This window comes from Arachis duranensis, chromosome 5 (genome assembly GCF_000817695.3).
Source record: "Arachis duranensis cultivar V14167 chromosome 5, aradu.V14167.gnm2.J7QH, whole genome shotgun sequence".
In the NCBI taxonomy this organism is placed as follows: Eukaryota; Viridiplantae; Streptophyta; class Magnoliopsida; order Fabales; family Fabaceae; genus Arachis; species Arachis duranensis.
Window position 1 is genome coordinate 19,654,530 of NC_029776.3, and position 15,819 is coordinate 19,670,348.

The following is a 15,819-nucleotide window of genomic DNA, read 5'->3' on the forward strand; positions in this document are numbered from 1 at the left end:
AAAAATGCATATGAAAAACAACAAACAACACAAAACAAGAAATCATCAAGATCAAACAAGAAGACTTGTCAAGAACAACTTGAAGATCATGAAGAACACTATGAATGCATGGAATTTTCGAAAAATGCAAGTAAAATTTTTAAGACATGCAATTGACACCAAACTTAAAAATTGACTCAAGACTCAAACAAGAAACACAAAATATTTTTGAATTTTATGATTTTATTAATTTTTTGGATTTTTAATAATTTTTTTCGAAAAAAATTTTGGAAAAACGAAAAAGAAAAATTTTGAAAAAGTTTTTGAAAAGAAACTTACCTAATCTGAGCAACAAGATGAACCGTCAGTTGTCCATACTCGAACAATCTCCGGCAACGGCGCCAAAAACTTGGTGGACGAAATTGTGATTGCCCTCTTTGTATTTGCATGAGATTTATTTAATGGCTCTTTGGCATATGTGATCACAACGACGTTCAACTTAACCAGCAAGTGTACTGGGTCATCCAAGTAATACCTTACGTGAGTAAGGGTCGATCCCACAGAGATTGTTGGTATGAAGCAAGCTATGGTCACCTTGTAAATCTCAGTTAGGCAGATTAAATGTTTATGGATTTCGAAAATAATTTTGAAAAAGAAAATAAAATAGGATAGAAATACTTATGTAAATTAATGGTGGGGATTTCAGATAGGCGTGTGGAGATGCTAGAATCCTCTCGTATCTCTGTTTTCCTGTTGCTTTCATCCAATTCTTCTTAATCCTTTCCATGGCAAGCTGTATGTAGGGCATCACCGTCATCAATGACTACTTTTCATCCTCTCGGGAAAATGGTCCTATGCGCTGTCACTGCATGGCTAATCGTTTGGAGGCATCACCCTTGACAATGGCTACATCCCATCCTCTCAGTGAAAATGGTCCAAATGCTCTGTCATAGCACGGCTAATCACCTGTCGGTTCTACAGCACGGCTAATCATCTGTTGGTTCTCAATCAGGTTGGAATAGAATCCCTTGATTCTTTTGCGTCTGTTACTGACGCCCAGCCTTCAGGAGTTTGAAGCTCGTCACATTCATTCAATACCGGAATCCTACTCGGAATACCACGGACAAGGTTAGACTTTCCGAATTCCCGGGATCCTACTCGGAATACCACAGACAAGGTTATACTTTCCGGATCCCCATGAATTCTGCCATCTATCTAGCTTATACCATGAAGATTCTGTTGGGGAATCTAAGAGATATGCGCCCGGCCTAAGGTAGAACGGAAGTGGTTATCAGTCACGCGCGTTCATAGGTGAGAATGATGATGAGTGTCACGGATCATCACATTCATCAAGTTGAAGTGCAACGTATATCTTGGAATAAGAATAAAATAGAATTGAATAGAAAATAATAGTAATTGTATTGAAACTTGAGGTACAACAAAGCTCCACACCCTTAATCTATGGTGTGTAGAAACTCCACCGTTGAAAATACATAAGTGAAAGGTTCAGGCATGGCCGAGTGGCCAGCCCCCTAAAACGTGATCAATAGCCTCCTAAGATGAAGAATAAAACAAAACTGAGACCAAAGATGTCTAATACAATAGTAAAGTATCCTATTTATACTAGACTAGCTACTAGGGTTTACATGAGTAAGTATTTGATGCATTCTGGGGCCCACTTGGTGTATGTTTGGGCTGAGCTTGATCTATCCATGAGTTGAGACTTTTATTGGAGTTGAACGCCAAGTTATGACGTGTTTTGGGCGTTCAACTCCGGGTCGTGACATGTTTCTGGCGGTTAACTCCAGACAGTAGCATGTACTTGGCGTTGAGCGCCACTTTACGTCGTCAATTCCCGAATAAAGTATGGACTATTATATATTGCTGGAAAGCTCTAGATGTCTACTTTCCAACGCCATTGAGAGCGCGCCATTTGGGGTTCTGTAACTCCAGAAAATCTATTTTGAGTGCAGGGAGGTCAGATTCTAACAACATTAGCAGTCTTTTTGTCAGCCTTTTTCAGAGTTTTGCTCAAGTCCCTCAATTTCAGCTAGAAATTACCTGAAATCACAGAAAAACACACAAACTCATAGTAAAGTCCAGAAATGTGAATTTAACATAAAAATTAATGAAAACATCCCTAAAAGTAGCTTGAACTTACTAAAAACTACCTAAAAATAATGCCAAAAAGCGTATAAATTATCCGCTCATCAGCATGCTTTCCAAATTTATTTTTATTTCTTTTTAATCTTCCTAACCCTTTGTTTCTATCACTCATGTTCCCACAAGGTTTCCCACATTTAATTCTATTCATGATTTTCTATCTTAAGCTAACCAAGGATTCAATTTCATGCCGGCAAGGGCATGAGTAGCATAGATCAAGCATCACTTCATAACAAACTATCACATTTGTATTGGCAATTAAATTTAGTTAATAAAATAGTAAGGGAAATTTGTGAAAAACATGCTTTGAATAGTAGGAAGTATAAAAGAGAAGTGCAAAATGCCATATGGTATTAAAGTAAACATGCAAGCAACCCTTTAAAGAAAATAATATATAATTGCCAAATAATTTGCAACAATCCACAAGCATTTAATGAGGAATAATGACTCAAATAAATTTCTAGCACCATGTAAAAAGGAAAGAAGAAGAAAGAAAATATGGATAAAGAATAGAAAAAGAAAAGAAAAGAAAATAACATATAAAATAAGAAGAATGATAGAAAAGGAAGAAGGGAAGAAGAAAATAAAACTTTGTTAATGGAGGTGAGAGAGAGAGAGAGAGTAAAAGGTGAGATAGAAGGAAGAAGGGAGAAGGAAGAAATAAGAAAGGAGAAGAAAAATTAGGATTTGGAGGAGAGAAAGATAAGATATGTGGCAATTTTAGGGTGAGCTGTGCGGCGCATGTGACGCGGCCGCGTAGGGCACGCGTTCGCGTGGATGCGCATTAAGTATGGGCACGCGATCGCGTTAGTCACGCGGTCGCGTGACCCGTGTTGCGCTGCTGGCACGAGTGCGGCCTCGCTCCAGCACAACTCTCTGTTCGATTCATTTTAATTGCCAAAATTGGGTGACCCGATCGCGTGAGTGTGCGTCAGAAAATAATTGACGCGGCCGCATCGGCAACGCGGTCGCGTGACAAGGATTGTGCTTCCAGCACCACTCTCGCACAATATGGCATTGTGCACCCTTTTACGTCGAAAATGCAGGGCACGCGGTCGCGTGGGAGGCCATACTTCCCATTCGACGCGGTTGCGTGGGTCGATATGTGCCATTAGCACGCCTCCAGCCACGCTCCAGCGTGACTCTCTGTTCATTTTTATTTTTCCTTTCTCTCCAAGCGATGTGGACGCGTCGCGTAGCGGAAATTTTTTTTTAATGCATGAACAATGCAGAATGCAGTGATTAATATGAGTGCTATGCATGATTCCAGGTTTACTAAAGTAAAATGAAAAGGAAATAAAAATAAAAACAAATAATGATGAAATAAACTGAAAAAGAAACGACCATACCATGGTGGGTTGTCTCCCACCTAGCACTTTTAGTTAAAGTCCTTAAGTTGGACATTGGAAGAGCTTTCTGCTATGGTGGCTTATGTTTAAATTCGTCCAAAAATCTCCACCAGTGCTTGGAATGCCAATAGCCTCTGGGGTCCCAAACTAGGCATGTGAAGCTTTTGAACAGCTTCAAACAGATTTTTAGGTTCCCGGGGTGATAAATGTCAGAATAAACTCCAGGATTCCAAGCCTTGCTTTTAAATCCGCCTCCGTCTTGATCTACCTGTTTCCATCCAGGCGGTTTAAAGAGTAGAATCTCACCATGGTAACCAAACGTTCTCCGTGATCCATGCAATTGAGCACGATACCAATCCGTGTACTTCGAGGTGAAGCGTGGAACCTTATTGAACCTTGTGCACCAGCTCTGAGTACGAGCCATTTCCCTCTTACTCTTAAAGCCGCAGAGAGCTCTAAGCTGGCCATCTGTTTCAAGTAAACCATATTTAAGTGAATAAGTAAAATTGTAAGTTAAGGATTGTACCCACTTGAAGCTTGTATTAGGTGGTAGTGGCCTTGGGATAGGTGTTTCTGGTGGTTCTGTAAGTTTTACTCCCTTATGCTCTTTTGTGAATTCCTCCACTTCTTTGCAAAGATCTTCAATTGTATCTGTGTCTTGGTCAAAGTCTTCCGTGTCTTCCTCATCACTCAAGTCATAGATTGGAGGTTGAGAGAAATCTACCTCCGCATCATCTTCATATTCAATTGGGGAAGATTCTTCGATCTCAGAGAATTCACTTGCGGACGCAAGTTCATCACTGAGAGAACAGGACTCGTGATCATCATCATCAAGAAAAATTGCTTCTTGGATTACTTCGTCTGATTCTTCGTAAACGACTTGCCTTGGAGATTGTATGGTATTCTCCTTAGCATCAACTGTGGCATCTTGGACAGAGTTTTCCTCAATTCTGGATTCCCAAGGAAGTTCAGCATCGCCTAGATCTTCAACCAACTCTTCTTCTTGAACAATGACAGCTTCTTCCACTTGTTCTAGTACGAATTCATTCTCTGCCTTGTCCACTGGAGTCTCTAGTATTTCTTTCATGCTACGCTCTTCATCGGGTTGTCCACATGGAGCTGTGGTTGATCCTTGTATATTTGAGCGTTTAGTGGCCCATTGGATTAGTGCGTGCTCCAGTTGTTGAATGGTTGTTTGAAATTTAGTTATTGTTTCTTTAAGGCGATCCTCTGCTTCATGGTTTGCTGGACTTAGACACGATACATAAGGAAGTAGTAATGACTGGGAACGATTGGATTGGTATTGGGGAGAGGGGTGAGAGTTCATAGTAGCAAATAAAGATAAAAAGGAAGAACGAAAATAAATAAACAAGCAAAAGAAAAATATTTACAATAACCAATAATAAGGCACACGTTAGCAGTTCCCCGGCAACGGCGCCATTTTGATGAGAGGGCTTTTGCGTGGTCTAGAAAATTGCGGATAAATCCTCGTTGCAAGTATAGTTTCTAAACCTTCAAAAGTCCTATCATACAAACGTTTTGGGTGTCACAAGTAACAAACCCCTTTAGAAATTGTTAACCGAGTATTCAAACCTCGGGTCGTCTTCTCAAGGAACTGCGAGGAAGTATGTTCTTATTATTGGCTATAAAGGTTGTGAATTCGGGGTTTAGAAGGTGAGAAGCAAGTGATTTGAATGACAAGTAAAGTAAATGGCAATTAAAAATAAATAAATAACTGTAAAACAACTTTTGGCAAGATAAGGAAATTTAGAGGTCTAACTTAGTTATCTCTCTCAACTATAATAAAAGTTGAATCTAAACTCCACTTGGTCAATCTTTACCAGGGCAAGGAAAGTCAAGGGACTAATTAAATTGACCTATGAATCCTAATTATTTCCTAAGAAAAGGTTGGGATTATTTAGGTGCAGCTCAATTAGCAAGATAACGATTATTAATTACGTTGAGTTCAATAACTGTTGAGTTACTAAATTCTTAATCAGAATCAAAAGGGGAAAAAGTAAAATTGCTGGAATAATAAAAATGTCCTTAGATGGGAAGCAATGGCAACTTAATTCAAAGAGAATAATTATAAACTGAAAATACCTCAATTATCATTAAATAAAAATGTCATCAACAGCCAATTGGGCAACATCAATCGAACATAATAAAGGCTTCAGAGTAATCAAAATATAAAAGAGAAATTAAATAGTAAAAAGGAATATTAAACCTAGATCGAGAGTCACTCTAGAAAGAGAAGTCCTAAATCCTAAGAGAGAGAGAGAGAGGAGAGAACCTCTCTCTCCAAAACTACGTTTAAAACATGAAAAGTAAATTATGAGAGGCCTCCTTATGAATGGATGCATTCCCCTACTTTATAGCCTCTAATCTATGTTCTCTGGGCCGAAAACTGGGTCAGAAACAGCCTAGAAATCACTTCCAGCGCTTTCTGGTCCGTACAGGTCGCGGAAAAGTGACGCGGCCGCGTCGTCCACGTGACCGCGCGGATTGGGTGTTGGCCAGGTCACGCGTCCGCGTGACCCACGCGTTTGCATCGCCTGGAGTCGGGGCAACTATGGCAAATTATATATCAAATCGAAGCCCCAGACGTTAGCTTTCTAACGCAACTAGAACCGCAACGTTTGGACCTCTGTAGCTAGAGTTATAGCCGTTTGAATGCGAAGAGGTCAGGCTGGACAGCTTAACAGTTTCTCCAACTTCTTGCATTCCTTTCACTTTTGCATGCTTCCTTTCCATCCTCTGAGCCATTCCTACCTTATAATATCTGAAAACACTTAACACACATATCAAGGCATCTAATGGTGATAAGAGAGGATTAATAATAAGCAAATATAAGTTCAAAGTAGCATGTTTTCAATCAAAGCACATAATCAGGAAGGAAATATAAAACCATGCAAATAGTATGAATAAGTGGGTAAAGAGTAGATAAAAACCACTCAATTGAGCACAAGATAAACCATAAAATAGTGATTTATCAATATCATAATGGCATGAAAGCAAAGAGAAAATCTAAGTTTTGTGGCAAAAAGAACCTTCAAATACATGATTTTCAATAACAACGACAAGGTCACATGAAGGTGATGGTAAAGAAGAGGCGATAATGGTGGTTGAAGCAGTAGTAATAGCCGCTATAGAAGCTAAGGGATGAGAGTTGGATAAGGAGAAATTTGAGTAGTGATGGTACAAGGTTAGGGTTTGGAATTAGAGGTGAGGTAGGTTAATTATAAGGGATAGTTTAGGAATTTTGAATAATTTTTTAAGGTTTGAATAATTTTGTCTATCAAAATTCATATTTCATAGGTACAAAGTTATTACGATTTTTTGTAGGTAGACTTGTCAACATCCTGAATATTTATGAGTAAAAATGATAGTTTATCACTTAAAGAAATAAAAAACCAATAATTAAGTTCAATTTTTTAATTTTGATATGATCATTACTAATTGTTGCTTTTTCTGTATCTATAATGAAATATTATTGTGTTCAATAGTATATAATATTAATAAAAGTATATGTAAATTTTGATTTTTCTAATCTCTTCTTCCCATCTATTATCTAGTTTGCCCAATGTCCATGGAAGACTAATTAAATAGTTCCATCCATTAACTAAGCCAATATCATTTGAATAATCCTTATTCTCTAAATATATATGATGCATGCTAACGAGCTATAGCTCAAATGGCATAGTCTCCCCATACTCCCCATTATAAGGCTGATAGCTGCTACAAGGTTAAGTAAAGTGTAAACTACATACAGCAGAAGAGCTTTATTTTATTTCACGAGCAGTAGCATAAAAACACACATATTATGGAGTCTAGAGGGCTGAAATGAAGTTAACCCCTGTTTCAGCCAACCAAAGATCACCTTGCGTGAGTTGCGAAACTGTGAACTTGCTAGCTTCTGCGGCACTCGTGATAACATGGTGTACCATATCCCTTATACATCGGAAAAAACCGGCATATACCTCGGTCATATCAAAATCAAACTATTCAACGTAACAAAACTCTATCCCACTAAACATCTCCCACGAAACATGACGGATCATTCAGGGACTCCTCAGGCCAACCCAACTAATGCCGAACTCTTGGTTGCTAACGCCGCTCTACAGGTGGAAAACCAACGAATGGCCGAACTGTTAGCAACAATGCAGAACAATGGCAAGGAAAAGAACGACAAGAAGGCCAATGCTGACCTCCATGAGGAACGACAGTCAGAATCAAATGTGAAGACAAGGAAAACACCTCCCAAAACAGAAAGATGATGGACCGACCCATTCTCAGAAGAAATAATGAATTTTAAAATGCCTAAAAATTTTACACTTCCAATGACTTTAACGTCGTACAAGGGGATTAGAGACCCTAAAATTCATGTCACAAAATTCGAATCTATGATGTTTCTTAATAGTGACTCTGATCCCATCTTGTGCCGATCTTTTCCAACCTTTCTAGATGGAGACCCTTTATTATGGTTCTCTAACCTATCTGCAAGTTCAATATCAAGCTTTGACAATTCGCAAAGTTGTTCATAAACCACTTTGCAGTATCCGAAATCTATGTGCAAGATTCAGACTATCTCAGTACAATCAAACAAGTACAACATAAGAGCTTGAAGGATTACATGACGCGCTTCACAAAAGCGGCCATGGAAATCCCATACCTTAATCCAGAAGTACAACTCCACGCGATAAAAAGTGGCATCTGACCTGGGAATTTCAGGAAGCAATAGCAGTTGCAAAGCCGAAGACATTGGAGGAATTCAGAGACAAGGCCATCGGGAAAATTGAAATTGAAGAATTACGTGAAGCTCAGAGAAACGAAAGACCCTTATCTCGAAAGGAAGAGGAAAAACCTCCCAGATCTCACAGCAAGGACCCCAAAAAACCTTTCAAATTAACACCAAAGTTTGACTCATACACCAAATTCAATACCAAAAGAGAAAACATCATCATGGAAATATTGCACAACAAACTAATAAAATCACCGAGCAAAGAAGGCACATATCAGGACCAAAAGTATGTAGATAGAAGCAAGCATTGTGCATTTCACCCGAAGTATGTCCATACCACTGATGAATGCGTAATGGTCAAAGACTTGTTGGAAAGATTAGCAAGACAAGGTCTACTGGATAAATATGTCACTTCCAGGAGCCAAAAGGAATCAAGAGATACTGGCAAACCGAGCTATAGCTCCGACCACAAAGAAAAAGGAACCTGGTATGGACCAGTCAAAACTCCTGCATCTAAATGAGTGATAAACTACATTTCAGGTGGCTTTGCAAGAGGAGGAGCAACCAGTACAGCTAGGAAGAGAAGTTACAGAGCTATGATGATAATGGAAGGGTCTCAGAAAAGGACCCAAACTTTGGCTCCAACAACCCAAATCACTTTTGGCGCATTTGACTTCAAGTCACAATGCCCAAACTTGGACGATACAGTGGTAATCTCAATACACATGGAAGAACTAACTGTAAAAAAAGGTTCTACACGACCCGAGGAGTAGCGCCGACGTCTTATTCTACTCCACCTTCAAGAGGATGCAGCTTAGCGACAAAGCACTACAACCATCACTCGGGGAATTGGTAGGATTCTCCGGAGAAAGAGTCCTTGTATCAGGTTATGTATGGCTGAGAACAACGCTACGGGAGTCTCCGAACTCAAAAACCCTAGATATTCAATTTTTAGTAGTCGACTGTGCAAGTCCCTATAATGTTATTTTGGGGCGTCCATCCCTTAACTCCTTTGGAGCCATCATTTCTACAGTTCACTTTTGTGTTAAGTTTCCTATGCAGGATAATATAATAACAATAGTCCATGCAGACCACAAGGAAGCTAGACAATACTACAACATGGGTTTGAAAGTCAACCCAAAGGAAATTATCACAAGAGTCCATTCTGTTTACAACTCGAAAAGCTTTCTAACCTTGGCCGAGCTAGATCCAAGGAACAGTAACAGTCATCCTGCCCTAACGGATGACCTAGAGAAGGTACAACTTAGGAAAACAGACCAGTTTACTAACATCGGCTCTGTTTTCTCTACAGGAACAAAACAAAAGCTTATTGACACATTAAAGTCCAACTCCAACCTGTTTGCATGGATATCTGCCGACATGCTAGGGATCGATCCAAACTTTATATGCCACAAGCTAGTAGTCATCCATAACGCCCGACTTATAAGACAAAAGAAACGAAATATGGGCACAGAAAGAAGAAATGCAGCAACTACAGAAACACAAAAATTACTTGATTCATGTTTCATCTGAGAAATTCACTTTTCATCATGGTTAGCGAATGTGGTAATGGTTAAGAAGAGCTCAGAAAAAGGGCGCATGTGTGTGGACTTTACATATGTGAACAAAGCTTGCCCGAAGGAACATTGATAGACTGGTGGACGACACTTCAGGATATCAAGTGCTAAGTTTCTTAGACGCCTATTCTAGTTACAATCAAATACAAAGGCAACCTGATGACGAAGATAAAATAGCATTTGTAACCGACCAAGATAATTTTTGCTATAAAGTCATGTCGTTCGCACTAAAAAATGCAGGAGTAACCTACCAGAGACTAAAGAACAAGGTCTTCAAGGATCAAATTTGCCGAAACATTGAAATATACATCGACGACATGGTGGTCAAGTCGAGCTTCGAGCAACAACATGAAGTCGATCTTAATGTGATTTTTCAGCAACTCCGAAAGTATAATATGAGACTAAACCCAGAGAAATGCGCATTTGGAGTACATAGAGGTAAATTCCTTGGATTTCTACTGACAAACAAGGGGATAGAAGCTAATTCTGATAAGTGTCAGTCCGTGATAAACATGCAATCACCTCGATAAATTAAAGAAGTGTAGTAACTCACAGGTTGTCTAGCAGCCCTGTCCCGATTCTTGCCTGCAGTAGCTGCCAAGTCATACCACTTCTTCAACACTTTGAGAAAGGCCGAAAGGTTCCTTTGGACAGACGAATGTGAAAAAGCCTTCGTCGAATTCAAAAACCTTCTCGGCTCACCACCTATCCTCAAGAATCCACAACAAGGTAAACCCCTTTCCGTATTTCTTTCAATTTCAACTAACACGGTCAGCTCCGTGCTTGTAACAGAAACAAGGAAAAAGCAACACCCAGTATACTTTGTGAGCAACGTATTACAAAACGCTGAAACAAGGTACTCGACAATAGAAAAATTAGCATTTGGCTTAGTTACCACAGCTCGGTGTCTACGACACTACTTTCAGACACATCAAATAATAGTTCGGACTGGCCAATCCCTACACCAAATACTACCAAAACCAAACTGAGCGGGACGACTTACAAAATGGGCAATAGAGCTCTCTGAATTCAACATCTCCTACCAATCACGAAGATCTCCTAAAATACAAGCACTTGCCAACTTCATATTAGAGTTTACCGACCTTGAAGAACCAGTCAAGACATGGGAGTTATATTTAGATGGTGCATCAAATTAAAGCAGATGTGGAGCGGGAATCCTACTAAAGGATGACACTGGAGGCCAAGCCAAACATTCAATCAAATTCTTATTTCAAGCAACCGATAACCAAGCCGAATATAAAGCACTCTTGGCAGGCCTCCGGTTAGCAAAAAAAATAGAAGTAAAAAATCTAATGGTATATTGTGATTCCCTCCTCGTAGTACAACAGGTAGTTGGTCATTTTCAGGTACGAGATCAACTCTTAGAAAAGTATTTAACTTTGGCAAATTATTCTTCAGAGAGCAAGGAGTATGTTGTCTCGGTACCAACCGAAGAATAATTTAACCTCACACGAACTATAAATCAAGTTGAGGACCGACAATATAAGGCAGACCATAAAACATCAACTCATTGACTATATACTCATTTTTTAAGTACTTCTTCACTGATTTAAGTGTTAGAATCCTTTTTGCAAGTACTATGCTCGGGTTCAAGTTCGCAAGGGTGTTACGCTTCCGAGCTGAAACGTTGTAGTGACAGAAAGAGCAGAACCGAGCTATACCTCAGAAAAGAGTATCCTTGTCAGAACACATGGTAACCTGCCCAATGGACCCTTTTGCTGGTACCAGCACCCGGCCCATTGTTCATGTACTCTCCGTAATACAGTGTTTCTACTTTCTAGAAAGTCCTTACTCTCAGCGTTCCATTCAGCCCATCCAGCTGGATCGATGTGATTGTCTAGGAAGGATTCCATCACCACTGTTCTTGAATACTTCTTCCAGGGACGACCCAGAAAGTCTTGACCACAGGCTTCAGATCGGAGCTTGGTGTCACCTTACATTGCTTAATTGAAGTGCCTGTATTCTGGTTAGGGTCCACTCTTCTTTGGGCCGTAACGATGTTCTTCTGCTTGGTAAGGGGCTTTCGGGTCACTAGCTTGCACTTTTGTAACACAACTTATATATTCGAAAGATGAAGTCGATGGTGCCGGTGATGAAGGAGTCACGGTAGAACTACCTGTTGCTGTGAACGTAGAGAGTGTCCTGGTACGCATCAATGCAGCACCGGTTAATCACGGAGGTGTCAGCGCCCACACGGAGTGCCACGACTTGGTGCTTCTCTGGGCCTGCCGTGTTTTGGAACCAAATGTCCTGCCCTATAAATCCATCACCAACAGCCGCTGCAAAAAAAACAACTGTGACTTCAACAAAATGTGCCTTGTGCAGTTGTGCGGTTGTGCCCCTGTTTCTTAGAGAAAAAAAAAATAAAGAGCACTTCTTAAAAAATTAAGAGTAATAAAACAAGTAGTCTTCCTGAATTTTAGTGATGGACTTAAAGCTTCTTACAAAAAATAACTTACAAAATAAGTTTCTAAAAAAAGTTTGGCACTAATTTATAGATATTCGACGGAAAAATGATACCAAGTAAATTTCTAAAAATTTATAACTGTAATCTTACAAAATTTCTATCAAAATCTGTAAATTTAATATTGAGGTATAAATCTATCATAAAATTTTGTTAGGATCTACTTCATTTATTATTACTTTTAAAATATATTTTTGTCTCTCTAAAATATTACACTAAGGAGAAATCAATTTTATTTTAGTTAATCCAAGTCTTAACATTATATGAACACTTAGTGGCGAGAATTGATCAAACAAATGAGAATAGAAAAAGGAACTTTTACCAATGGTGGCAGTTTGGAAGGTGGGAGTTCCATCCACATAATTCAAGCTCCCTGTGATTATTGTTTTATCCATACTGTCACCAACAAGCATGACGTTCTTCTTTTTTTTACCGATCTCAACATTCTCTTTGTACGTTCCCTGCTTCTTCACATAGATTACGTACCTTGTTTTACTGTTGTCAGGTGCAGAAGCCACAGCCTCTGCCATCGTCTTGAACTTATTGCCGCTTCCATCCTTGGCCACCACAACATTAGCCTTTATATCAGCAGCCACAGACTCCAAAAGCCTCATATCGTTGCGTGTCACCCATGTCGGAATATCTCCGTTCTGTGGCTCCTCAAGGAGTTGTTGATTTTCGCTGTCTAACGGTGGCAGAAGTGCAGCAAGCACGGCCAGAGAGGTCCTCGACCTAAATATTAAGTCCCGGAGTTGAGGCTCCATAATGGCACGAGCAGAGAAGCCTTCTAAGCCATCCAAGCAAGTGGCATGGTTGGTGAGAACACTGCTCTGCCATGTGTGTGCATCTTGCAGAGAATGAGTAGTGTTCCTTTTAGTGAGAGCCACCACTGATTGAAGAACTCTACCAATGGACAAGTCCATGAGGTCTGCACAGACTTGTAAAGCTGCTTCCTCCTTTGGACTACCGTTGAAGCGGATCTTGATGGCGGATGCCATGTCCATGGCTTCTTGGATGCCTGAGTTGGACTTCGTAAGGAAGGATTGGAGAAGATTGAAGTTGTGGCCTTTTGTGGTGGCCAAAATGGGGTCTTGTTGTGCTATTTCTGAGACATGGGCCAAGCAGGTTGCTCTGTGAATGGCATGTTGATAGAGATCATCATGGTGATGAGGTGATGACGATGAGGAGGAGAGGCTGAAGGAGGAGAAGGAGGTGGTTCTGATGATGAGATATGAAGCAATGAAAACTGTTGAGGCGACAACACCATCAAAGATCAACAACAGTGATTTTTTATTTTGATGATGGTTATGTAGAAGAAGAGGTTTTTGTTGTTGATGTGTAGCCATTATATATATATAATATGTGTGGTGCAAATTGCTAATCTTTGCTTGCTTCGCAGTCCAACTGCCACAGACTACAGAGGCATTCACTACTTTACTTCTTCAAACTGTGATAATAATGTAAACAAACACCAGATTGTTCCAACATTCATTATGTCCACTCTTATGGCTAGAGGACGCGAAGCCAAGAGATTCTTTAATTTAGAATTGCTGTCTTCTTTTCTTTTTTAGGAGACTAGTTGCAGTAGTTATAAGTGGAGAGAAATGATATTTTCAAAACAAAAATGATGTGATAATAACATCTTTATTTCCAAGTACTTTCATGGAACATGGTTGTTCCAATGAGCAAAAGATTCTCATATTAATTTTGTCCTTTAGCAACTTTTTGAAACACTTCAAAATCCTTTTAATTAAACATTAAATGAGATAAATGCACAGCTATAAGAGATTCGTTGTCCTTGGGGTGCTGGCTTTCAGCTGACTTAGTTATTTGTAAAAGTTATCAATAATTTTTCATAAATAGTAACTTTATAATTTTTTAAGATAATAAATAAATAAATTTCAACATAGTAATGATTTAAAGAATATAAATTCTAATATTTAAAACATTTGTATCTATTTATGAGTATCATTTATCATCAATAGTTTTAAAATTTCTATCCGTTATAATATACCACTAATCAATTAAATTTCATACTTATCATCTCAATTGAATTAAAATATAATAGTTAAATATAATTATTATTTATATTAAAATTACTATAATTAATAGCAATTTTAGTTATAAATATTCAGAGTATATAACCTTAGATTTACTTAAACGTATTCAATAACGTTTTTATCACTATTACTCCATTTTATATCTTCTGAATTAAATAAACTGCCTAAAATATCTCTAAACACGTTTAACTTTAACACAACAACGAATAATTACTAGGTATTCATTCCAACATATTATGATTAATAAAATTTATTTATACTTCTATATTATATTTTTTGTATTTTTATTCTCAATCATTTTATCTTCAACTCTTTTTTTATTATTTTCAAACATAAACTAAAAAAAGTATAATTAAAATTCAAAATCACATCATAGAATATCATCTTAGAAAAACATTCACACTAACAAATAAAAATAAATTTATCTGCTTAAAATTGAGTATACTAGCTGATTATATTTATTACATAAAGACTCTAAAAAATATACACAAATCAATATTTAAAAAAATTTTAATTTCACAAGATTTTATTATTGTTATTGTATATTTTTTTTGTACATTTTTTTAAATAATTATATTAAATTACATCCAAATTGTCAAATCGATGTTTTGTACAATATTTTTGACAAATGAGCTTTATAAGTTTAATATTAATTTACATGTTATATAATTAATTTTTGAGAAAAATATCATATTTTAAATTTATATTATATAGTATAGAATAAATGTCCTTTTCGATCTTTAACTTTTTGTTCAATGAACTTTGTGTTTCCTAACAATTAAAGAAATACAAATTGATCCTTATCTATTTTCATATAATCATATTTGTACAATCTAATCTCTGCAACTGATTGCCAGCAAGTTACTTGCTGATGTGTCAAAAAGTATCTGAGTGGATTTCTCTTCTTTTTAACAGGGATAAATCGCCTTCTAAACCTTTGGCAAAACGTTGTTATTCTATAAATAGGGTTATCATGTGGTGGTTGAAAGTTCTTTAGCATTTTGTTTCTCATTTTTTATTGTTTTTATCGTGTGTAGAGTGAAAATGCAATTTTCTTCTGAAGAAGGCTATAGCTACAAAAAGTAGATTCTTCGTCACGAACCGTTGAGGAAAGCAGTGGACCTGGAAACAATTTGTGCTGGAGTCTGACATTGGGTTCCACTAAGAGCATAGAAAAAAGGACAAACCAAGATGAGAAAAGATTCGTAGCACTGATGAATGAATTTTTGATGGTTTAGAATTTCACTAATGAAATCTCGTTGTAAAGTATAGTTTCTAAACCAAACAATAATCCTTTCATACAAAAAGTTATTTGTCACTAGTACAAACCCCTAAAATTTATAAACCGAAGTATTGGACCTCGGGTCGTTCTCCCTAGGAATTACAATAAAGTGTCTTGTTATTGGTTGTGAGTTATAATTGGGGTTTTTAAGATTTTAGACAGAAATATAAATGGCAAAGAAAA

General features: G+C 37.9%; 1 protein-coding gene across 1 annotated transcript; it reads right to left on the minus strand.

Annotated features, from left to right (window-relative positions):
- Positions 1–10,983: 10,983 nt before the first annotated feature.
- On the minus strand, positions 10,984–13,706 carry LOC107488640 (pectinesterase/pectinesterase inhibitor-like). Its single transcript, XM_052262341.1, has 2 exons — positions 12,617–13,706; positions 10,984–12,109 (listed from the first exon to the last, which is right to left on the minus strand). Exons 1-2 carry the CDS (start codon positions 13,638–13,640, stop codon positions 11,943–11,945), a joined length of 1,191 nt encoding a protein of 396 aa, XP_052118301.1. The 5' UTR covers positions 13,641–13,706; the 3' UTR covers positions 10,984–11,942.
- Positions 13,707–15,819: the final 2,113 nt, after the last annotated feature.